Below are 22,383 nucleotides of genomic sequence, written 5' to 3' on the forward strand. Positions count from 1 at the left end.
CTTCAGTAGTGTTTATTAATCACACTGAGTTTTGATCCACATGTGGGGAAAGCTTAAACTTTGTGTAGTTGGATGATTTCAGAGACAGTCTGTCTCTGACATTAACCCTGGCCCATCACAGACATTACTATGTGAAAGCAAACTACAGTTTGTCTAGTTTTCAGCTTTTTTTAGGACCTCATGCCCTCAGGCATGAAGCAGGCACTCCATAAACTGGATTCAGTTCCTTCAGGTTTTTTTGAGCACTTACATATAACATAGCACTGTGCTAGTAAAATCATGCAACCCACGGGGGGGCCTTGTCAGATAGCTTAAAACCTGTACCAGAAGTTATTTCCTGAATGTACAAGATTTCTTAATTCATCTTGCACTTTGCACTTTGCTAGGTACGTGTGGGCAAGATAGGTGCTGGTGTCGGTGTTTGATGTGGGTAAGGAGATGACCCTGGCAGACATGACTTGGTGTGTGTGTGTGTGTGTGTGTGTGTCTTTTAATCATGCTCTGTATGTGTATGCTTTATATCATCTGTTTACAGAATAGCTTTTTGCAAAATACAAAATTACAGTCACTATGTACACCATTGACAAGGGTTTGCTGGATGTTTTTGCTTTAATATTCATAGGTCTCCTTTTTCCTTCTTTTCCCTCTTCCAGTGTGGCAAATGCACATCAGTAAGAAAAACAGGGTAATCTGTGGAACTTTTTTTTCCTAAAGAGGAGGAAGTTCCCATGGAATGCTATATATAAGGTGGTCTTGTTTTAAGAGCTTGTCTAGCAAACTTGCAAAAGTTTGCCTCCAGACTAACTAGAAACCTAGAATCCTGTTGATAAATGAGATTTTAGAATCTTCTCTATTTTTTACGAAGTTCAGAAATCTCTTATTACCTTTGTTTGCCTCCATCTAGTGCCCAGTCAAGTGTCGGGACTCCCCACAGGGTGACCCAGTCCCTCCCCTGCCCCCCCCCCAACTCTCCTGTTCATCTGACACCTGCCTGTGGGCCCACGGGTGGAACATCCTGCACCTCAGAACTGCTTTAAATGGGTTTTTTCTTTTCACTTATGATGAAATTGCCTAGAACAAGGATCATGTTTGATTAACCTTTTTGTTTGAATTTAGGCACTCAGTAATGTTTAGAGAATGAATTCTTACTCAGCTCCTTATGACTTGAAGATTAACTAGAAGTTGGACTAAATACTTTTTTTCTGACCTGTATTAACTTAGAAAACATGTAGTGGACTCCAAAGAGTTGCCGATGGTCAGATTTAGGGGCTTTTCCATTGATTACAGGGGAATTTTTCTGCAGTGATGTCCTTTCTGATAATACGAGACAAGTGGTTTTGGTTAAAGAAGAAGTGTGTTTCGCTTCGCTGTTTGTTTATTGTCCTCATCCTTGCCCAAGGACTGTACAAAGACTTCTTTTTTTGCTTTGTTTTGTTTTTATTTATTTTTTAGTAATATAATCGTTTATTTTTACATCATTTTGTGCCTTTTTCTATCTCCGTGGTAATCCCCGTGGGCTTCCATCACCAAATCACCCGTGTGTGTCGTCACCAACAAAGACCAATTGTCTTAGCTGTTGTCTTCAAGAAGCAGAAGGGAATAACCTTAGAGAATGTATTAAAAACTGGTAAACTTAAAATCAGCAGGTAAAGATCTGAAGGCCCCAGAAGCATTAAGACTGCAGGTTCACCTGCAGAACCCCTGGAGTTGCAAAATCTGGATTTCCTGCAGTATTACACTGTTAACAAATCATTCCGTCCCAGAGGTCCAGGTTTTAGAAGTAAGGCCCTGAAAAGACTCCTGGTTGCCAGCTTTGATGTTGTGACCAGGGATGTCAAGTCCAGAAATTGTGGGTCACTCTTCAACATGAACACAGCTGCCCTCAGGCCGGGCCTGAGGCTTAGACTTAAGTTTTTTAACTGTCTGAAAACCAGGCATCAGACGAAGCCAAAACTTAATCTTTTCAATGTTATCCAAGTTCCATGTAAAGAAAGTTACAACCTACAGTAGGCCTGGGACTTTCTCAAAACCACTTGTGGTCTCCTGGTCCTGTGAGTCCTGTCCCCTGCTCTAAACAGGTCATGCGGTCTTGGGCCCACGCCTTCGAAGTCCTCTCACCTCGAGAGCCCCTGCCTGACCCCCAGCCCCAGCCACGCCCCCCTGCCCCTCAGGCTCCCACAGCACGGGCACCTGCTGCTATTAGCGCCCTTCTCCTGACCTCCTGGCCCTCACAGTCGTCATGCTGGAAGACGTGAGGTGACCCCTGCGCACCTGGCTCCTGGAGCCAGCGCCCACCTGGTCGGGTGTAGCGCGAGTGTGGCTGGTTTCCTTTCTTGTTGCTCTTCACAGCTGCACCGGCTTGTGAGGAATGCCGCTTCCATGTTCTTCTGTTGACTGCATTCAACTCACTAGCCAGCTAGTTCCTTTCTCCTTCCATCTTCTCAGTGCTGCCTTGCCCCTCCTTCCCCAGCCTCCAGTCACCAAGGCTTTCTCCCTCCTCTCTCAGTTGTCAGCCGGCTCTGTCTGGGGTCCTGCTGTTGAGTCTGTGTGTGAGGTTTCTGGAGCCCATTCCGCTCCTGCCACCGTCCTCAAGGGCTTTATCCAGTGCTGCAGCTGTAATGATTTGTGAGCTGTTCTCCCTGCATTCAGTCTTGTCTCTTTGCCAATCCATTGTTTGCAGAGTTGCCAGATGAATCTTCTTAAAATGCTTTATTTTTAAAGTCAGTCCCTAGACACTGAGAAACATTTAAATAGGCCCCATTGCCACAGGGAAGTCTGGACTTTGAGCTCATCATTGAAAGCCTGCCGTCCTCTCCAGGGGCTTCTCCCTACCCAAGGCCTGTGCAGCCTGCTCCCTGCTTCCTGGGTGTGTGCCTCTAAGTCTGGAAGGCTTTCCCTCCTTCCTGGAACCTTTACTGCCAGCCTGTGTTTTCAGGTCTTTCTGTTGTTCTTTGGCTCACTCGTGCATTTGACGCTTATTTCACTAAGCAAACATTATGAAATGCACGCTGTTTTGCTCCTTGGAGGGACAGATTACAGAGGGGTAAGAGGTCAGTTCCCACTGCCAGAAAGCTTGCCCGTATCCCCCCGATTCCAGATCTTCTGGTGCTTGTGTCTGCTGGGTCAGCAGTGCAGAGACAAAGGCTTTACCCCTTAAACTTTGTAAAAGTCACCACCAGCCAGCCAGCGAGTGCACAGCCGGACAGAGGATCCTATGAGGGCTGTTAATACACTTCTGTTAAGTAAAATTCCTTATTTTACTTAATTATTTTGCCTTTTTTGATTAAATTCTCTGCTCCCATTTTAGCTGAGCGTGAGCTATAATCAGGGTGGAACACTGACTATAGTCATCTGCTGAGTTGTAAGACTTAATTAGACGAGATTATTTAATGAGATCACTCATTACATTGGCCTTGCTCATATTAATTTTTCTGCTTCCCCCCCCCCCCAGTCTGCATGAAGAAATCAGTGATTTTTATGAATACATGTCTCCAAGACCGGAGGAGGAGAAAATGCGGATGGAGGTGGTGAATAGGATCGAGAGCGTGATCAAGGAGCTCTGGCCCAGCGCTGATGTGAGTACTGTGTGGCGGGGCCACAGGTGGTTCGTGTGCTCACGCAGTCCTCGTGTGCAGGTGTGGGGCACCCGTAGGGTTATGGCCTAGCTGCATTTTGTTAAAATTTGGGCTTCCTGGTTATTTGTATTGCACTGGATGACAACATTTTTTTTTACAGTGTGGAATCGCGGTCTCCAAAGGCAAACTATATTGAGTCACTAGCATTATTAGCAAGAGAAATCAAGCCGCCTTGCAATGATCTGTTAGTTAGTGTGATGATCAAAGCCCGATTTCTATTCTGTTCCAACCTGCCTGTATAAATGTTATGTAATTGTGTATGACTGAACGAAAATGTCAAACAGGAACTTCTTACATCACTTGAAGTTCCCGTTTGTAGGCTGGTGCAGGCATGAATTGCTCTGTCCTTTCCTGGAGCTGCTGCTTGCTTCTTTCTGTGGCCACTCTTTGTCTTCCACGGTAAACCTCCTCCAGGGGACACAGCTTTGCTCAAGACAGCCTCTTGCTTATCTGTGGCATTTAGCACTCAGTTAGCACTTCTCTTTTTAGGGTACTTTGGTGGTTCAGTTTTATAATTTTGTTCATTTAAAGAAGCAATTCATTCAGAGAAGTTGTGCTATATAGCTTTTCTTTAGACTCTGTCATGGGGTCTATGTAAAGGGGAGCCAGGAACTTTTTTTTGTCCAGTGGCAAAACAGAGATGCTTCAAAGTAGGTAGTTTGTAAAGGGTCAGATGATTCATGGCTTCCCCTATGTGGTCTACATCTGGCTCTAAACTGGGGGTGACTTTGCCCCCCAGGAGACATTTGATGGTGTCCCAGATGTTTTTGATTATTGTGACTGGGGAGGTGCTCCTGTCCCGTACTGACCGAGGCCATGGATGCCGCTGAGCGTCCTCCACTGTACAGAGCAACCCCACACAACAGAGTCACCTGCCCCGAGTTCTGTGGCGTGAGGGTGAGAAGCCCTGATGTGATTCAGCCCTCCTCCTCCATCAGTCCTCCTCCTGAGGTGGGGGGCTACATCCGTGCTTGTGGTGCATGAGGAACGCGTGACTGTGATTAGGCCCCCAGGCCGAGCTGTCCGTCGCTTTCTTCCACATTGCGTCTCCTCGCATGCACACCTGCCCAGCACAGGCTGGTCCCAGGTCTGCGTCCAGCGTGATGTCGTCATGGCACTGCCTGGTGTTCTCTGTGGAGCGGCCCACAGGGCAGCCTCTGTCCTGTGATTGCCATGGTCTGGCCCCACTTTGGGAATCTAGTGAGGAAATTCCTGTTTACAGAACAGAGAGTAAAACTTTGTGATCATGTCTCTGGACTCTAGGGGACTATTAGACTTACCTTTGAACATTTCCTCTTTTAATCTATATATTTTGGGGTTGAATCTTGTTAGTTTAAACTATATTCCAAAGGTCTGCCTAGAGACCCTGGATCCCTGCTTCAGTGTCATAAAAATGCTCTTGTAGTACCAAAAAGTACCAGTAGAGGGTAGCAAAAACCAACATTTCTCTATAAATTGGGGGCTTTTTCTTCTGATATTTTAATACTTTTTTCTGTTTCAGGTCCAGATATTTGGAAGTTTTAAAACTGGCCTGTATTTACCTACTAGGTTAGTACATTTTTTAAGCTTTCAAGATTGTGCAGTTTTCATTTTAGCGATTTGAATCTGTAAGAATAAAAACAAAACAAACAAAATTCACTTACCTGTGTTTTATTTGAAATTCCTTGAGATAGAATGTCACTTCAGATCGCCTTAGACTGAGGTGATACAGATAGGTGAAAGGGAGCATGTGGCAGTGGCTGAATCCGTTTGTTATGGATTTTTGCAGTTAGCTGTAGCTTGCTGGGAGCTAGTCGACCCTGTACGGTAGCCCGCTGACACAGATGGTAATACTGTGTAGACTCTGGATGCCAGGTCCCACTTTTAAAGATCTCATATACTGGCTGCTGGCCCAGAAATTCAGGGCACAAAACTCTTCTCTGAGGAAGATCTTAGTCTTTTCAGGACCCTGCTTTTATCAGCCCTCGCAGATGAGCAGTAACCCTTTGGAGCTTGGAAGTCTTCCCTGGGGTGAACACCTGTTCCCTAAGAACTGGTCCTTAAGAAAGGAAGACATTCCATCTATTTGCATTTGTGTTTTTGTTATGGTAAGAACATTTACTATGAAGAGAGCTAATCTTACACTTTCAGGTGCACACTACACTAAGATTAACTATAGAAATCCATGTCATTTGATTGGAACTTGATCCTGTTAGGTCCCATTTTAAAATGTCTTGAGGAAAATCCTAGACTAATAAAAGCCATAAAAAATCCATTTTAAATTCATTAATAGTGACCCTTACTTAGAGTCTGAGCTTTAGCAAAACCCTAAGATTATACGTTTTCTAGAAATTTAAATTAAACTCAAATATATTATTTAAATATTAATATATTCAGATAGTTAAGATTTGAAAAACCTGCACAAAGGAACAACAGTGAAAAGCCCAGACCCCCGTCCTTCTCCTGAGAGGAACCACTGTTAACAGTTTCACGCTGTGCACGTGAAGAGAGGGCGTGCCAGTGTGTTTTCTTCTCTTTGTGTACAGCCACTGTTCTGCATCTTGCTAGTTTACACTTAATGATCTAAGCCACAGTTAATCAGTTGGTCCCATCCACATTGGAAAGCCTCACTGTTTTCAGCATCAGAAATATTTATGAGCAAAAGTAACTGGTACTTTTGAGCTTCTTTGCCCCTTTCAGTATCACTGTTTCCTGAGACCTGACTTCTGTGAAGTCACTGGAAGGAGGAAGTAGCGAAACTTACCATCCTTCTCTTCCCTCTAAAAAACAATCACCACCACAATTAGTCCTCATGGAACACAGTGAGATATAATTTGAAGGCTTTGAGTGTGAATGTAAGTTTCTAGCTTCTTCACCTTCTGTTCACGTGTTCCATGTTCAGTGACATCGACCTTGTGGTGTTTGGGAAGTGGGAGAACCTACCCCTCTGGACCTTGGAAGAAGCTCTTCGGAAACATAAAGTTGCAGATGAGGATTCAGTGAAAGTTCTAGACAAAGCAACCGTAAGTTCTTGAGCATTTTGTCTCAAAATCTCTACTTACTTGTGTATGAAATTTATCATATTAATTTTGATGAGTGAAACTTTTCTTCTGTTAATGATCGCAGAGCTTGTGAAATTTCTGAGACAGATAAGCTTGTTCTGGTTACATTTTTCTTTAAAAATTAATACTCTAAATGAAACACTGAGGACATTTTTTTCCACATAAAAATATGGGTGACTACTGGACAATTTATAGTTACACAAAAAAAAATGTTACTGTTCTGTCTTGTGTTTTGAAAATTGTGCATGATTTAAATTTTCTAAGTCAAGTCATATTTTAATTTCATCTGGGATGTTCATTGAAAAACCTTCATGAAAACTCATTGTAGAAGTAAATACATCTGTTTCAGAGGATTGGAGTTTTGCGTGTTAGATTTTCTTAAAGCAAAACAACTTGTATTGTTGCTTATGGAAATATAGTTCTGCATACAAATTTTGCTGATCTGCATTTTTCTTTTATTAATTTATTATTATACATGTATTTTTTATGTCATCCTTCATTTTGTACATTTTTTCATCTCGGTTATGACCCCTGTGGGCTTCCCACCACCACTTCCCCATGTGCCATCACCACAGTCCCGTGTGCTCTTCCCACCTGTTTTGATCTTGTTCCCTCTCTTCCCCCATAGATTGTCTCTGGTTTATAGTTAATGTTCTTTTTTACGTATTACAATTACAATATATATTTTTTGATTGCTGAGTAATATTCCATTGTGTATAGGTACCACTTCTTGATCCAGTCATCTATTTTTGGGCATTTGGGCTGATTCCACGTCTTCTTTATTGTAATAGTGCAGCAGTAAACATGGGGGTGCAGGTGTCCTTTTGAATCAGTGTTTTTGTGTCCTTTGGGTAGATAGCTAGGAGTAGAATTGCTGGATCATGTGGAAACTCCATTTTTTAGCAGATAGAAAAATCTCCGTAACCTGCATTTTCTAATACCTGGTGCAAACAGCATTTCTTTCCCTTAAAAAAAAAAAGACTTTCTACTATCTTATATACCATCCTAACATTTTTAATTTGAGAATAACTTTTATAATTTATCTTCTTGTTGTTCTTTATGGTATTACAAAATGGATCAATGCCAGTGGATTATTATATGCGACTTAAGAATCTAGCAATTTCCATCAGAAGGTTTCATGACCCTTATAATTCTGACACTCATAATTCTTATACAGAACTATTCTCTGAAGTATGTAATGTTGAGAAGGATTTATTTCATCTGTTTTCAGATTTCTTAACTAATAAAAATACAAAATCTATGAGGTAAAGTATAACCTGTAATGTAAATAAATCATCTAGCAGGCCTAGTCAGCTGTCACATGTTGTTTGCAGTGTTTTGTGTTCTTGGGAGCAGGTTGAGACCTCCAGGTTAGCCATCTCCCATCTATCCCCTGATGTTGTTTAAAGTATTTTAATTTTACCTTTCTTCTCTTTCTAGGTACCCATTATTAAATTAACAGATTCTTTTACTGAAGTGAAAGTTGATATCAGCTTTAATGTACAGAATGGTGTGAGAGCAGCTGACCTCATCAAAGATTTTACCAAGGTGAGAGACTTAATGATGTTTACTTGGTGAGGCTATTAGGAATGAAGTTTTGTTTTAAGACTCTGTGATGGTGTTTCGTTACACTTTGCTAGACTTGTTTGAAATGCATGTTGCAGACAGACAGTGCTTTTCTGTGCAGTAGTTTTACTCTCCTTGAATCTTCTTGGAATAACCAGTAACTGATATAGAATGTGACTTCAAGAAAGGATTGTCAAAAATCTCAAAAAATTCTCTGCTCTAGATCCTCTCCCTCAAGGAGATGAGGACTGAAAGGGTGCTGCCAGAATAAGAACTTCCCCAGGAGCGTCTTCTAGACTGAACCCTTAAGTCCCCCATGAGATAATCCTGCAGATTGCCTTGCCTTTTTTTTTTTTTTTTAAGATTTACTTATTTATACATACAGAACTGGGGACAGGCCAGAGGCTCAGGGGCCAGAGACAGAGTGGGGAGCAGAACAGGCAGATCAACAAAATACACTGCTGAGGGGAGCAGCGGGCAGGCCAGGAGAGGTCTGCCACGCCATGTGGTCACCTCCGGGGCAGGCAGGAATCGAACTCATGCGGAAGTGGCCCTAGCTTCTTAGTGCAGTGCTTTAACCCGCTGCACCACCAGGGAGGGCCCAGATTGCCTTGCTTTTATCTTGAATGGTTTAACTCTGTTCCTACTTGCTCTGTTTTCTTATAAGAGAGGAAAGAAATTTGGTCAGCATCATCACCAGAACATTTCAGAAGGTTTAGATGCTTGGCAGCCTTCTTCCTAAAACTAAGACCATTAGCTGCTTTGGCTTATGTGGAGTATCTTTTCTATCCATTCAGTTTTTTCATTAGAAGTTCTTTGGGTTCACCCTTTTTTTTTTTTGGTAAGAAAACTTACAAGTACTTTCTTGTTTATGCTGTAAACATTCTATTTTTGCATAAATTTACAGAATGCAGAAAAGAAAAAAGATATTATCCACAATCCTACTCTTTTAGAGGTATATTTACATTTTCTTTTTGCCAGCAAAGGAATTTTTTAAATTGTAAGTAATATGCCTGATAAAAAATTTTCCAATTAAAAGGCAGTGTACGGTGAGTTGCCCTTGTACCTTAAATGCTTAGATTCACTTGATAGGATTCACCTTCATGAACCAGTCTTTTTTTGCTCATTTATGCTCTACTTGGACTTTTTTTTTGTTAAGATTTATTCATTTATGTATACAGGACTGGGGCACAGGTCAGAGGTGCGAGGGGGAGGTGAGGGATGAGAGGATTTACCAGAGACAGAGTGGGGACTGACTGAAATCCACTGCTGAGAGCGGCAGTGGATGAGACAGGAGAGGTCTGCTGTGTGATGTGTGTCAGCTCCCTAGCCAGGGATTGAACTCGTGGTGCAGTAGCTGTGGACAGCCTCACGGTGCTGTGTGTTAACCCTTTGTACCACAGGGAGGGCCCTGTAATTTATTTTCCTATGGAAGCAGTATGTGTTCACTGTAGGGGTCTAGAGAGTAGAGATACGTGTAGAGACGAGAATCTCTAGTGACTGTAGTAGCCCCCAGCAGCAGCCTAGATGCGTGCTCTGCTTGTCCCCCTCAGGGTCCCTATGCGAAGCTCTGGCTTGTAGAAGGTACTGGCATGTGCCTGAGTGACAGATGGACTCTCACTGACCATATTTCTCAGCTCAGGTCTTGTCACTGTTCTCTGGAACGCATGGCATGTAGGTCTGTGTGGTCATGCTCACGTAGACGACAGCAGGGAGCTTGCTCCTGTCATGGGCTGTACAGAATAGCTGAGGGACCCCAGTCCTACAAAGAGTGAACCTTTAAATCCCATTGGTTTAGCGCTTTAAGAATTTCCTTTGCCTGTTGCTGTTTCTGTTAGCTGTCTACATATGATATTATATAGCTGCGGCGTTAAATGAGTGTCATCAGTGCATACTGCTGTGTCTCTCTCTGCTCGGGTGTTTGAGTACTGTTACCAGTAGCTGCATGTTTTAGATTCTAGATGTGAGGGGGAAAACCTTAATTACGTACAGCCTTTTTTATTACTTGATCTTAAAGTAGAAAATTAAGTACATTGCGCATCTTGACCAAAGTTTATAATGTAAGGATACTATGTTTAGCTATTATTGATGAAAGGATTTGTTGCAAATGTAATTTTATTTCTTTTTCAGAAATATCCTGTATTACCATATTTGGTTTTAGTATTGAAACAATTCTTACTACAGAGGGACCTTAATGAAGTATTTACAGGTGGAATTGGTTCTTATAGTCTCTTTTTAATGGCAGTCAGTTTCCTTCAGGTAAGTAATATGGGAACACTTTGCTAATATACTGAACTTTAATAAAGGGAGTCTATTTGGGGGTTATTTTGAAATAATGTACATCATGCTTTACTTAGAATATTTCCCTTGAATACTTATGACTTTTCTATTTTAACGGGGTGTTGTTTTACAATTTAACAAATGAGTGTTTTGAAAGTCTGCAGAAATAATATTTTTTTGTTTTTATATTTATTATTTTTTTTAAAGACATACATACAAGAACTGGGGTACAGGAGAGGTGTAGGGGGTGAGAGGATTCACCAGAGACAGAGTGGGGAGCAGAACAGGCAGATGGACTGAAATACAAGGCTGAGGGGAGCAGCGGGCAGGTGACGAGAGGTCGCTGCACTGCCAGGGTCACTGACCTCCCTGGCCTGAGTTGCAACTCGTGCTGCAGTGTGGAAGCTTCATAGTGCTGCACATTAACCCCTTGTGCCACCAGGTAGGGCCCTATTTTTGTTTTTATCCCCATATGTTTTCATATTTTTGAGGCTTTCACTGCATAGTTTAACATGCAGAAGAAGTATGGGTTGGTTTCCTCAGAGCATACAGTAGTATAAACACCAAATATAAGAATGTCTTCTGAGCAAATACGTTTAGGTAAAACTAAGACCTGCTGTCCAGGGAGGATGAATCAGAAGTCTTAATATTGTCAGTGCATGGGTGTTGTGGCACAGGGTTGCCAACAGCCTGACGTTGGTCGCGAGTGCAAATGATGTCCTGTGATTGTGCCAGCAGAGCGAGGCAGCCTATGAACACGGCCTGCCAGCTCCACTCTGTTAGGACTCCCGGGTCGTCTCAGCCACAGACAGCCTTTCCTTCCGTGCCTCTGAACTCAGCTAAACTAGAGTCACAGGAGTGTTGTTCATAAAAATCAGAATGCCTGTTATCCCCACTTGAATTAGAAAAAAGTTCAATATATTTTCTTTTTTTCTTTCTTTCTTTGTGTTTTTAGTTACATCCCAGGGAAGATGCTTGCATCCCCAATACAAACTATGGTGTTCTCTTAATAGAATTTTTTGAATTATATGGAAGACATTTCAATTATTTAAAGACTGGCATCCGGATAAAGGATGGTGGTTCCTATGTGGCCAAAGATGAAGTACAGAAAAACATGCTGGATGGCTACAGGCCATCGATGCTTTACATCGAAGATCCTTTACAACCAGGTACTGCGCTTTGGTGGATGTGTGGGCGTCCTGAGAAGGGCACTGTCAGCCCCCACAGTGTAAGCTGAACTATCTTTAAATGGAAAATGAGGGTTAACTTCCAGCTGCAGTCATTCTTTTTCATCAACATAATTTTTTTTTTAAGATTTATTTATTTGTGCATACAGAACTGGGGTACAGGCCAGAGGCTCAGGGGCGGCGAGAGTCTTCGCCAGAGACAGAGTGGGGAGCAGAACAGGCAGATCGACGAAGTACACTGCTGAGGGGAGCAGCGGGCGGGTCAGGAGAGGTCTGCCACGCCATGTGGTCACCTCCGGGGCAGGCGGGAATCGAACTTATGCGGAGGTGGCTTTAGCTTCTCAGTGCTGCGCTTTAACCCGCTGTGCCACCGGGGAGGGCCCCATCAACATAATTTATAAGCAAACATAACCAAAGCCAACACAGATTCCATAGAAAAACATGGTGTATGTTCCAAACAGGGCAGTAGTAGAATCCATTCAACACGGAAAGACACAGAAAAGGGATTCACTGCTGGGGCTTGTGTGTGTCTCCAGGGTGGTGACCATTCTGCTTTACTCTGGTGTCCTCCTTGCTCGTGATTCCTGCTGCTTGTCAGCCAAGGCTTTGCTATGGGATTCTGAGGAACCGGAGGCAGAGAGAACAGCGCTCAGCCTCCAAATTAATGAGCCAAGGGCTCGAAGAGACCGTTTTTTCCTTTGGTGGTGCTTCTTTCCTTTTGAATTTTGCTTAGACTCTTTGCTTTTTCCAGCTTTAGTTGGCCTGAAAGTGGACAGAATAAATTCCTTGCATGCTTTCCTGAAGTTAGATGTGCTTGTTTGTATGCTAATTTTTCTGGGCAGTATCTCTTCCTGATATAATTATATACTATTTTGATTATGCATTATCATCCTTCAGCTAAAAATGTTTCAGTCCTTTGCTTTAGTGCATGACTTTGAAAAGGAGTCAGGAAGAGGCTATGGGTAGTTGCCTCGAGCCCCCCGCCCTGTCAAGTCTTCTTACAGATAAGGATATTTCTGTGTGTTGATTCATTGAACAGATACTCACTAGAAGCCTAGACTGTGCAAAGGACACAAAGATTTTACAGCAAGATAGTCTTTTTTTAAAAGAAGCTCATAGTTACATATGGGAAATTTTTATATAGCTAATAGAAAGAAAAAATCAGGTATGTTCAATTTAGTTTGGTATCACTCTCAGGAGAGACTAGGCAGTTTTTTCTTTTGTTTGCATGACTGTGTACAGCAGTTTATATGCCATAATAATGTCCTCACTGTGATCCTCATGTAAGAACCTGGGGATTTGTGGGGTGACTGATGGCCTAGGGCAGTTTGACTGGAACAGGGACTGTCCTCACTTTCCCCAAAGAGGGTTCAGAAACATGTAGTTCATATTAAGCAGAGGGTCAAGCTTACCGTTTTACTGCATTTTTTTAAAGGCAATGACGTTGGAAGGAGTTCCTACGGGGCCATGCAGGTGAAGCAGGCCTTCGATTATGCCTACGTTGTTTTGAGTCATGCTGTGTCGCCAATAGCCAAGTACTATCCCAACAATGAAACAGAGAGGTAAAGATTTAAAACCACTGGTCATGTCAAAATTGGTTGTGGCTTTTTATCTTCAAATTAACGCACCTCCCTCCCCCCTTCTTTTTGAAACATGCAGCATATTAGGTAGAATAATTAGAGTAACGGACGAAGTTGCCACGTATAGAGATTGGATATCAAAACAGTGGGGCTTGCAGAGCAGACCTGAGCCCTCATGCAATGGTAAGAGCGTTTTCTTATTTGACTGACTGAGTTTTAGAGGCTTTTCTGTATTGTGTGTGTTTAATGGGAAGAAACGTTTTCCAATCTTTTGCCACTCTTTCAGGAAATGGTGTTACCTTGATAGTAGATACTCAGCAGTTAGATAAATGTAATAATAATCTATCTGAAGAAAATGAAGCCCTTGGAAAATGTAGAAGTAAAACTTCGGAATCTCTTAGTAAACACTCTTCAAACTCTTCATCAGGTCCAGTGTCTTCCTCCTCTGCCACACAGTCCAGCTCTAGCGATGTCGTAAGTATGCGGACTCGGCTTTTCTGAACCAGGGCATAGATGTTCTGCTGCTCGGTTATTATTCAGCTCAAGTCTAGAGATGCTCTGTCTAGCTGAGGGCAAGCTAATTTCCTCCCATGCAACTGGGAACCTCAGTAACTTTCACAATTGTACCTTTTCTCGACATTGTGTTAGCATTTTCAAGCATACAGCAAAATTGCAAGAATTTCAGTGAACATCCACGCATACCCCTAGATTGTACCACCCGCCTTCTGTTTCTGACACACAGCTCACCACCCAACTCTCTGTCCCTGAGTCCATCTCATTCTTTGATACATTTCGAAGTGATCTACAGATACCGGTATACTTTCTTCAGATGACTGAAAACACTCATCATTAACCACAGTTCATTATCTGTCTGAGTTTTATTCTTTTGCCATAAAATTGACATATAAGGATTAAATTTTAGCAAATACATGCATCTCTTTACCCTACAACCCTAGCTGGGTGTAGAATGCTGCCATCACCCCAGAAAGTCCCTCGTGATGCTTGCTTTCTAGTCCGTCCTCAGATCCACCTCAGAGATTAATCACTATGATGATTTTCTTAACCATGGATTAGTTTTGCCTGCTCCAGAATTTGATGTTAAGTTAATCATAGTATGGGCTTTTTCATATAAGTCTTCATCGACTCAGTAATTTTTTGAGCTGCTTGATTTAATGTTTTTAATTGAGATATCATTCATATAACAAAAGTTCACCATTTTAAAATGTGTGGTTCCGTGGTTTTTGGTATATTAACAATATTGTACTACCACTATTGTACACCACCACCTAATTCCAGAACATTGTCATCTCCCCCAAAAGAAACCTGGTAGCAGTCCCTAAGGATTCTTCTCTACTTCCTATCTCTCTACCGTGATTGAATAGTTACTTTTTCTTATCAGGCTTGATTCTAAGTTTATTTGAAATTTAAAATGAACTTACCCACTTCTTGAGTTTAGACTTTATTAATAGTATGTGACATAAAGTGTCTTGAAATATGGGAGGGGCATTGTTTCATGCTGTTGATGAGGACCATGGGTATCCTCATGAGTCATAACTCCTCATAGGCAGAATCTGCTTCTAGAGCAGAGGTGTGGAAGACACAGTGCTGATCTGGCTGTCGCAGACATGGTGGGGCGGAGGCCTCGGTAGGGACTGTCAGGACCAAGAGTGAGTGTGAGTGTGAGTGTGAGAAGCCAGGGAGAGTGTAAGAACGAAGGGTGAGCTTGAGGAGAGACAATTAGGAGAGTGATTGCCCCGATGGCCTAGAGACAGGTGGGGCTCATCCCACTGACCATTCAGCATATCCACACAGTGTGTTTGGTTGGAGAGGTTACTCACAGAGGTTGAGCCTCTTCAGCTGATGGTTCAGTGTTTGACAGACAGTAATCTAGTCTGTCACCCTTTGCTCTTTCTATTCTACCATAGTTCATTTTCTGTAAGTGATTTGTAAACATACTTGTACTTCTGTGAGCTCCCGCAAGGCAGATTAACAAGGTCAGGCATGGACAGTGGTTTGAACAGCGAATAGAAGCCCTCTGATAAAATTAGCTACTCTACATCCTGGGAGGAAGAGTCCAGCAATCTATTTTATAAATCCCTCAATGTGCGTCCCTTAGCTCCTAAATGTTTAAGTTTAATCCAGAGAGTACCTGGCAGAAATAGTTTTCTTTCTTAATATGGAATGTCTAAGTTACTAATTGTCACATTATAATTCATGTGACTTGTGTTAGGATTCCGATGCGACACCATGCAAAACCCCGAAACAGCTGCTTTGCCGTCCATCTACTGGGAACCGAGTGGGGTCACAAGATGTGTCCTTGGAGTCATCTCAGGCAGTTGGGAAAATGCAGAGCACCCAAACCACTAACACATCCAATAGCACCAACAAATCTCAGGTGGGTGGCACTGTGTTTTTAATTGTCAGTATTCAATACAAATTACTTAGACGTATTTTCACAAGTGGTGGGTTTGAAGCATACTTTTAAGTGAGGAGGTTCCAAAGCATGACTGTAATTTTAGTGATAGGCTGCCCTCAAACTCTTGTGGAACACCACTGCATCATCTGCTTTTGTGAAAGGTCAGTGACTGGCCCATGTAAGATATGCCGTTCCATGCGCCTGTTACAGGTTCAGCGTAAGAACTTGCATCAAGTTATGAAGAGGTTTCAGTTGTACTCAAAGTATATGCACATGAAACTGTTGCATGAACTCATGGCAATGCTGTGCATATCTGGGAATAGCATGCCCTTTCATATACCTGGAGGCCTGCATTGTAATTATCAACAACAGTTAGCCAGCCAGTAAATTAGTATCAGTTTTGACTTAAAAAAAAAAACCTCACCGATGCTGTTTTAAATCTTTCAGTTGCCTAAAATTTTATTAACTGCAAGTGATGAATCAAAGTGAAGGGAAGAAGCCATTTCATACCAGGCTCCAACCTAAGACCGTCTGACCCTCTGAGTACAGGGGGGTAGATAGGTAGTAGAGCTGGCCCGCAGTCGACCCTACAACCTTACCATGTGCCCCAGACACAGGCTTGTTCAGAAGGGGCAGTTGGTGTGACAGGTGACAGCAGGAAAGCTCAGTACACCTGCCTTTCCAGGAACTTCTAGTGTTGCCCCACATTGTGAAGTATATTGGACGATAGGTTTTGGTTTTTTTTTTAAAGGACTTATTTACTTATGCACACAAGAACTGGGGAGTAAGCCAGACATATGGGGGGTGAGTATGGAGAAAGACAGGCAGATCTACTGAAATACACAGCTGAGGGAAGCAGCGGATGAGACAGGAGAGGCCCACTGTGCCCTGGGAGTCAGCTCCCTGGCTGGCGCTGCAGAGAGCTTTAATCTCTGCACCACCCTGGAGGCCCATACTGATTGGTTCCCTAAGAAAGTTTTGCATTCCATTTCATTGTTTTCTGTCTGCTAAAGAAATCTGCGTTCCCGAGCCAGGTGTCAGCGAGTGTTCTGTTGAGTCCACAACACTGATGTCTTTGTGACCACTTTCCTTTCTGCAGCATGGATCAGCAAGGCTCTTCCGTTCTTCCAGCAAAGGCTTCCAAGGTACAACTCAAACAAGCCATGGTTCCTTGATGACAAACAAACAGCATCAAGGCAGATCAAGTAATCAGTATCACCATGGCAAAAAGAGGAAACACAAGAGGGACGGCCCCCTCTCAGACCTCTGCAGATAGTCGGCGTCGCGCTGGGCTGTCTTCTGTGTGCAGTGATCTCATGCTCAGGACAGTCGCATAGGGACTCCTGGGACACATCCGGAGCCTTACACTGTTCAGACATTGATTTAGCAACTGCGTTTTTTCCCAGCTCGCCACGGAATGGATCATGAAGACTGACAACTGCAAAAACAAAAAGCAAGCAAAAAAGGGGGAAAAAAAAAGGCTGCTCATTTGATAAGTCATACATATGCCTCAACAGGGTCATTTTAAGATTTAAAGCTTGAATGTAAAATAATTATATTTCTCATTGGCTTTATGCAGAGTTATAGAGAAATAGTATTCAGTGTGGATAGGATGATAGAAACAAAAGTAATTTCAGAGGATGGGGTGGGAAGGAAAACCAAGGTATCTTATAGGAAGCCCAGATTCCAAGGGGGAAAGTGATCTGTGCATGTTTTTTTTTTTTTTTAATATTTTTGCATATATTTACCATTTTATTGTGTGTATATATAGAAGAGCATATAGGAAATTGATATTTGTAATAGTGGATTTGTTAATACTTTTTACATAACATTACTGTTTAAATTGTAAACAGATTTTTCTCAGGATTAGTTTAAACAAAACTGAATTGTCATCTTAACATCCATATGTAGGGAAGTGATTAGTTCTATTACTCAGTTTGTTTTCCTCAGCATAGAACCCTTGTGACCTGCTGCAAAAATTTTTCCTCTCTAAAGAAAAGGTTTATGGTGGCAAATGACGTTTATTTTATTTTGTAAAAAAAAAAAATGTACGATGTACTTTTGTGTAAACACTGAAAAACACGTAGTCATCTCTAAGAATGAACGTGCAACTGTTCTCTCTAGTGCTGTCGTCTTGGGCGGTGACACGGCTCTGTGTTTCCTTCGCAGTCCCCCGCCCCGGTAGGGAAGAGGCCCCGCGTCTGGCCCCACTCCCGGGGCGGTGACGCCTCGAGTCCCCAGACTTTGCATGCTGCTCCTCTCACCCTGTGCTGCGTGTGCTGGCTCCTCATCTTCTGTTCTTTTTTAAATTCACGCTTAACTCCTTGCGGGAGAGAACTGTAAACAGCTTTAATTAAATCACACTTATAAAAAACTATTTTCTTATACTCCACTTTATGCTTTTGGTATTGTTGATCTTTAAAAATTAAATGGTCTTTGATAATGGATCTATTTTGTATTGCCTTATTAAGACCAAATACTTCTTGTCATCCCATTCTTTATCCTTTCCTTTCATGGAATTGTTATCTTTAATTAAAACTTTTTTAAACATTGACTTGTTTCAATCATACTGTAAATTTTGGTTGTGGTCAGCTTTGAGTGCAAATGAGCTGTATAATTTTGTTATTCATCACATGTTGAGTTTGAAACTCACCTGGGAATATTTAATCGAATAGAATGTAAGTGACATTTCTGAAAATGCTTTCTTCCAAAGTGAAAGCTCTTATGTTTAGCATCAGTGTGTGTGGCTCTGTTAAATACAGCCATTTCGGAGATGAGATTCTTTTATATATATACATATAAAGTACTATTGGCTTTTAGGAATTTCTTTTATATACATTTATGAAATACTGAAGACCAATCAGACCATAATGGACACTTAGTGCAACTTTTTATAAAGAAAATAATGCTAAAGTAAGACCAAAACTGATGTCATCACTGAAATCAACAATTTTCAATGTGTTCGTATTTTAATTCACAATGGAAAAATGTGTTCCAAAACTGGAAACTCATAATACTTGTGTAAATGGTGGACGATTTTAAATGTGATATTATTTTGACAATGTTTTAAATTTTAGAGTCACATTTTATTCTGATCAGAATTTTTATCAAGATGTTGAGCTTTTGTTTTTTGAAACTAGTTTGTCATAACATATTGTGCATAATCACAGTATTTATTTTCTAGGACTATTGTGAATGTGTAGACTTATGTTTACTGCTATGGGAACAATTATTTATAAAATAATATTAAATCCAGTATTAGCTGCCTACTTCAGACACTTAATACTTGCCGAGATCCATGTTACATTAACCACACTGAAGTTTTTTTTTTAAAGAATCACCCTCATTGTTGAAAGTAAATGTACTCTTAGGGTGCGGATATTAGTGTTCCAATAAGCATGTGATTATATTAAGGTGGTGGTAGCGGGAAGATAATCTTGATTCCATTGGGAATCTTAGGTTTTCGTAAATTTATTGGGAAAATAGTTTTTCCTGTACTGCTGAAGTTTCTTTTTGGTAAACAGTATCTTTCTAAAAGAAAAAGCATGAAGGAGAAAATTGAGGTGTGTACATTTCCTCAAATTACCAGCATTGTATTCGTGAATACTGTGTATCTTGCAATGAACAGTGTGGAAGCTGTTCATTTTTCAATCTGAAGTAAAATACTTTCAAGAACTTTTAGTTTGCCTGTTCATTTGTTTTGTACATTTCATCTCCGTATTTGACTCCTGTCTTTTATTTTTTTGAGTTTTAATGCTTTCTATGAAGGTTTTATGAATATATCAGAAATATGTCATTCAGCTATTACAGTTCATCCATATCCATGAATCGTGACCTTCCTTTGTTAGCACTCGTAGAGGGAATCTTAACAAACCCTGCCTCCCTGTGGGGCCGTGTGCCGGGTTGGTATTGCAGCTCCTTAAAGTGTCATAATAAACAAACACTAAATGTTTTTGGAAGTGCTGATGGGCCAGAGAGGTGTCAGCAAAAACCCTGAGTGGTTATGTGTCGATGATTAAAGATGAATGCCTTTTTCTTCCAGATTCACGATGTCCGTGAAGGTGTCTGAATTTTAGTGTCTTTGTTTTGTTTGGAGAAGTTGTGCAAGGTTTTAAGATGTAGCTTTCATCTCTGGGCACTACTGGCTTTACGTCTAGTTGCCCTCCAATCTTTAATGTCTAATCATATTTTATTTTTGTGCTATTTTTAGTATTTTTACCTTTACTTGATTTTGAGGCTCATTAATATTTAGGTCATTTGCATTGGCTCCAGATATTCCTGGATGAAGTCTTCACAGAGCGAAACATGGGCAGTAGAGAGAGCATTTTTAATAGTCTCTTTCCTTTTTGCCTTTGAAATCTTTTATCTTCATGTGTTTTCTTCTCATAGTGTGTGTCTGTGTGTCTCCCCCCTCACCCCATCCCCACCCCAGGTAATGGTAAGTGTGAGCTGTGTTTGCTTTGACTTATGGCGTCCTCTCCAGGATTTCTAGAACTGTAGGTAGGTCAGAGCAGGGTACGACTGGCTGTGTGCCCTTTGCAGAAACTCCAGGGATTAGGAAGTAGTTGTCAAGATTGTTCTGTAGAACTCCCTAGGACTCATCACACCAAGTACTACACTAAGTTTTGCTGCCATAAAAAGTTTTAATTGTTGATGACCGCACCATCTTAACTGTATTTCAGTATTGATCTGTAGTTTGAAACTGATCAAGTGCTTCAATTAGAATCATATTTTGATTTCTTAGTGTTTCACTAAGAAACACTAGTTACTAACTTGGATTGATGATAATAAATTGGTGGATATCAATTAACTTTTCAAGAATTAAATTATAAAGAAGACATTCCCAATTTTGCTGTTATAAATATTGAAATGTTAAAATTTATAAGAATTTATTCTTATCCATCAGGTCTTGCTCTCCTTGCTCGTTAAACTATTTCAATAAGTAGGAAGCAACATTTTATAAAGTGTTTTGTAAGCAAAATAGTTTATAAATGATTCTGTTGAACTTACGTGAGTATAAAAGTTATTTAGTAGTTACCTCTATACCAGTTTTCATCAGTGACATATTTATCGAATGAAATAGAGAATGATGTATATAGAATTAAGGTGGAGGCAAAGATATGTAAATTACTCCTTATACGTGGGTACTTAGCCTATGTCTGCACCTTGCCTCAGCTTCTAAATCTTGCTACTTGTCATTTGACAAAGCTTTTATGGGTGGAATTAATGTTAAAGAAAATTTTTTTTTTTAAAGATTTTATTTTATTTGTGCATACAGAACTGGGATACAGGCCAGAGATGTGGAGGGTGAGAGAATTCACCAGAGTCAGAGTGGAGTGCAGAACAGGCAGATCAACGAAATACACTGCTGAGGGGAGCAGCGGGCGGGTCAGGAGAGGTCTGCCACACCATGTGGTCACCTCCGGGGCAGGCGGGAATCGAACTCATGAGGAAGCGGCTTTAGATTCTCAGTGCTGTGCTTTAACCCACTGCGCCACCAGGGAGGGCCCTGTTAAAGAAAATTTTAATGTACTACTTGTTAACTAAGAAAAAAAGCAGGATTTTACCTTGAGAATAGTTTATAGCAGCTCAAAAACTTGGCCCAAAAGCCTATTCTTATACCAACTTCTTGTGAGCCCTCTTGTTCATTATGCATCATTACAGCTTACGCAACTTTTTCTTTTAGTCAAAGATAATGAGCTCAATATATGAGTTCTGACAAAATTTTTAACCAGAAGTATTGCTTGCAAAGTGCTGATCTATTTGATATCCAAACCTTAATATCTACTTAAAGGATATTTTTAGTCATTAATATTTGGCCTTTACATTTTCTACTAAATATTTGGCTCACTTAAGTATTGTCTTACTAAGTTTAACCTTTCATAGTCTATGGGCCTGAAAGAGGTGACAGGTGAGAAAAAGGTGAACCAGAGAGGCGATGGTGTGTCCCCTCTGCAGTGTCTCCTGGATTTCCTGAGGCAAATGTTAGCCACACCAGTAAGAACAGATGGTGCCTGGAAACCAGGTGTTCTCAACAGTGTACTTGAGAAAGATTTTATTGATGCTTACACATAATCTTTTTTTTTTCATTTTAGCTTAAGTTGTTAGGGTTCTGCCGAGCCTTGGCTTCTTGTCATTGATCAGCTTCTACTGGTCCCAGTACCGGGATGCTCCCCACTAAGGAAAGAGTCAGGATGAGTTTTTCACTAGTGTCGTTTTATCTTAAAGATGCCATAGTAACAAGTGGTGACCACTGATCATGAGCTGGCCCTGGGGTAGGTGGGTAAAAAGAAGAGGCCTCGGAGAGGCACTCCCAAAAGCCAGTCATTTGGTGAAGTTTATTTAGTCTTTCTCTTTTAGTGTCAGCTTGCCTTTCAAAGACAAATCACTGGTGTCAGCCGTGTCCTTTGAGTTTAAATTTATCTTCATCTTAGGGTTCTGTGCAATTCATAGCTGTTTCCTAAATCATTTTATGACTACCTTTTACATTTAGTTGTTTATCATACTGTCACTTAATCTCTGAATTTTAAGATTCTCCTCCACCTGATTTTTATATATTGAAATTTTCAAGAGTCATTTAAAAAAATTATTTTAGGATTTTAGAAAGTCCTATTTTAATACTAAAATAATCCAGACTTGTAAGTATGAAAGTCTTCACATAGTATATACACCATTAAA

The 22,383-nt window shown here is 41.1% G+C and overlaps 1 protein-coding gene across 2 annotated transcripts; it reads left to right on the top strand.

Moving 5' to 3' along the window:
- The first annotated feature begins 3,456 nt into the window (after positions 1-3,456).
- Positions 3,457-19,374, top strand: PAPD5 (PAP associated domain containing 5). Of its 2 annotated transcripts, none has more exons than XM_004690329.2 (11): positions 3,457-3,575; positions 5,137-5,183; positions 6,517-6,637; positions 8,117-8,224; positions 10,373-10,501; positions 11,478-11,691; positions 13,145-13,271; positions 13,369-13,472; positions 13,717-13,763; positions 15,520-15,684; positions 16,805-19,374. In XM_004690329.2, exons 1-11 carry the CDS (start codon positions 3,486-3,488, stop codon positions 16,979-16,981), a joined length of 1,329 nt encoding a protein of 442 aa, XP_004690386.1. In that variant the 5' UTR covers positions 3,457-3,485; the 3' UTR covers positions 16,982-19,374. The 2 variants fall into 2 exon arrangements, with proteins under 2 accessions (XP_004690386.1, XP_004690385.1); XM_004690328.2 differs by having other exon boundaries at positions 13,576-13,763; positions 16,805-17,158.
- Positions 19,375-22,383: the final 3,009 nt, after the last annotated feature.

The sequence above is a fragment of the Condylura cristata genome, unplaced genomic scaffold (assembly GCF_000260355.1).
Source record: "Condylura cristata isolate star-nosed mole 26May11 unplaced genomic scaffold, ConCri1.0 scaffold00028, whole genome shotgun sequence".
NCBI classification, from domain to species: domain Eukaryota; kingdom Metazoa; phylum Chordata; class Mammalia; order Eulipotyphla; family Talpidae; genus Condylura; species Condylura cristata.

What these genes read in the sequence shown, in the direction of transcription:
- PAPD5 (XM_004690328.2), top strand. Translation starts at nt 3,486, where the DNA reads ATGTCTCCAAGACCGGAGGAGGAGAAAATGCGGATGGAGGTGGTGAAT. An exon ending in ACCTGAGCCCTCATGCAATG is followed by an intron (nt 13,473 to 13,575) that starts GTAAGAGCGTTT and finishes CCACTCTTTCAG; the next exon opens with GAAATGGTGTTACCTTGATA. An exon ending in AGTCCAGCTCTAGCGATGTC is followed by an intron (nt 13,764 to 15,519) that starts GTAAGTATGCGG and finishes GACTTGTGTTAG; the next exon opens with GATTCCGATGCGACACCATG.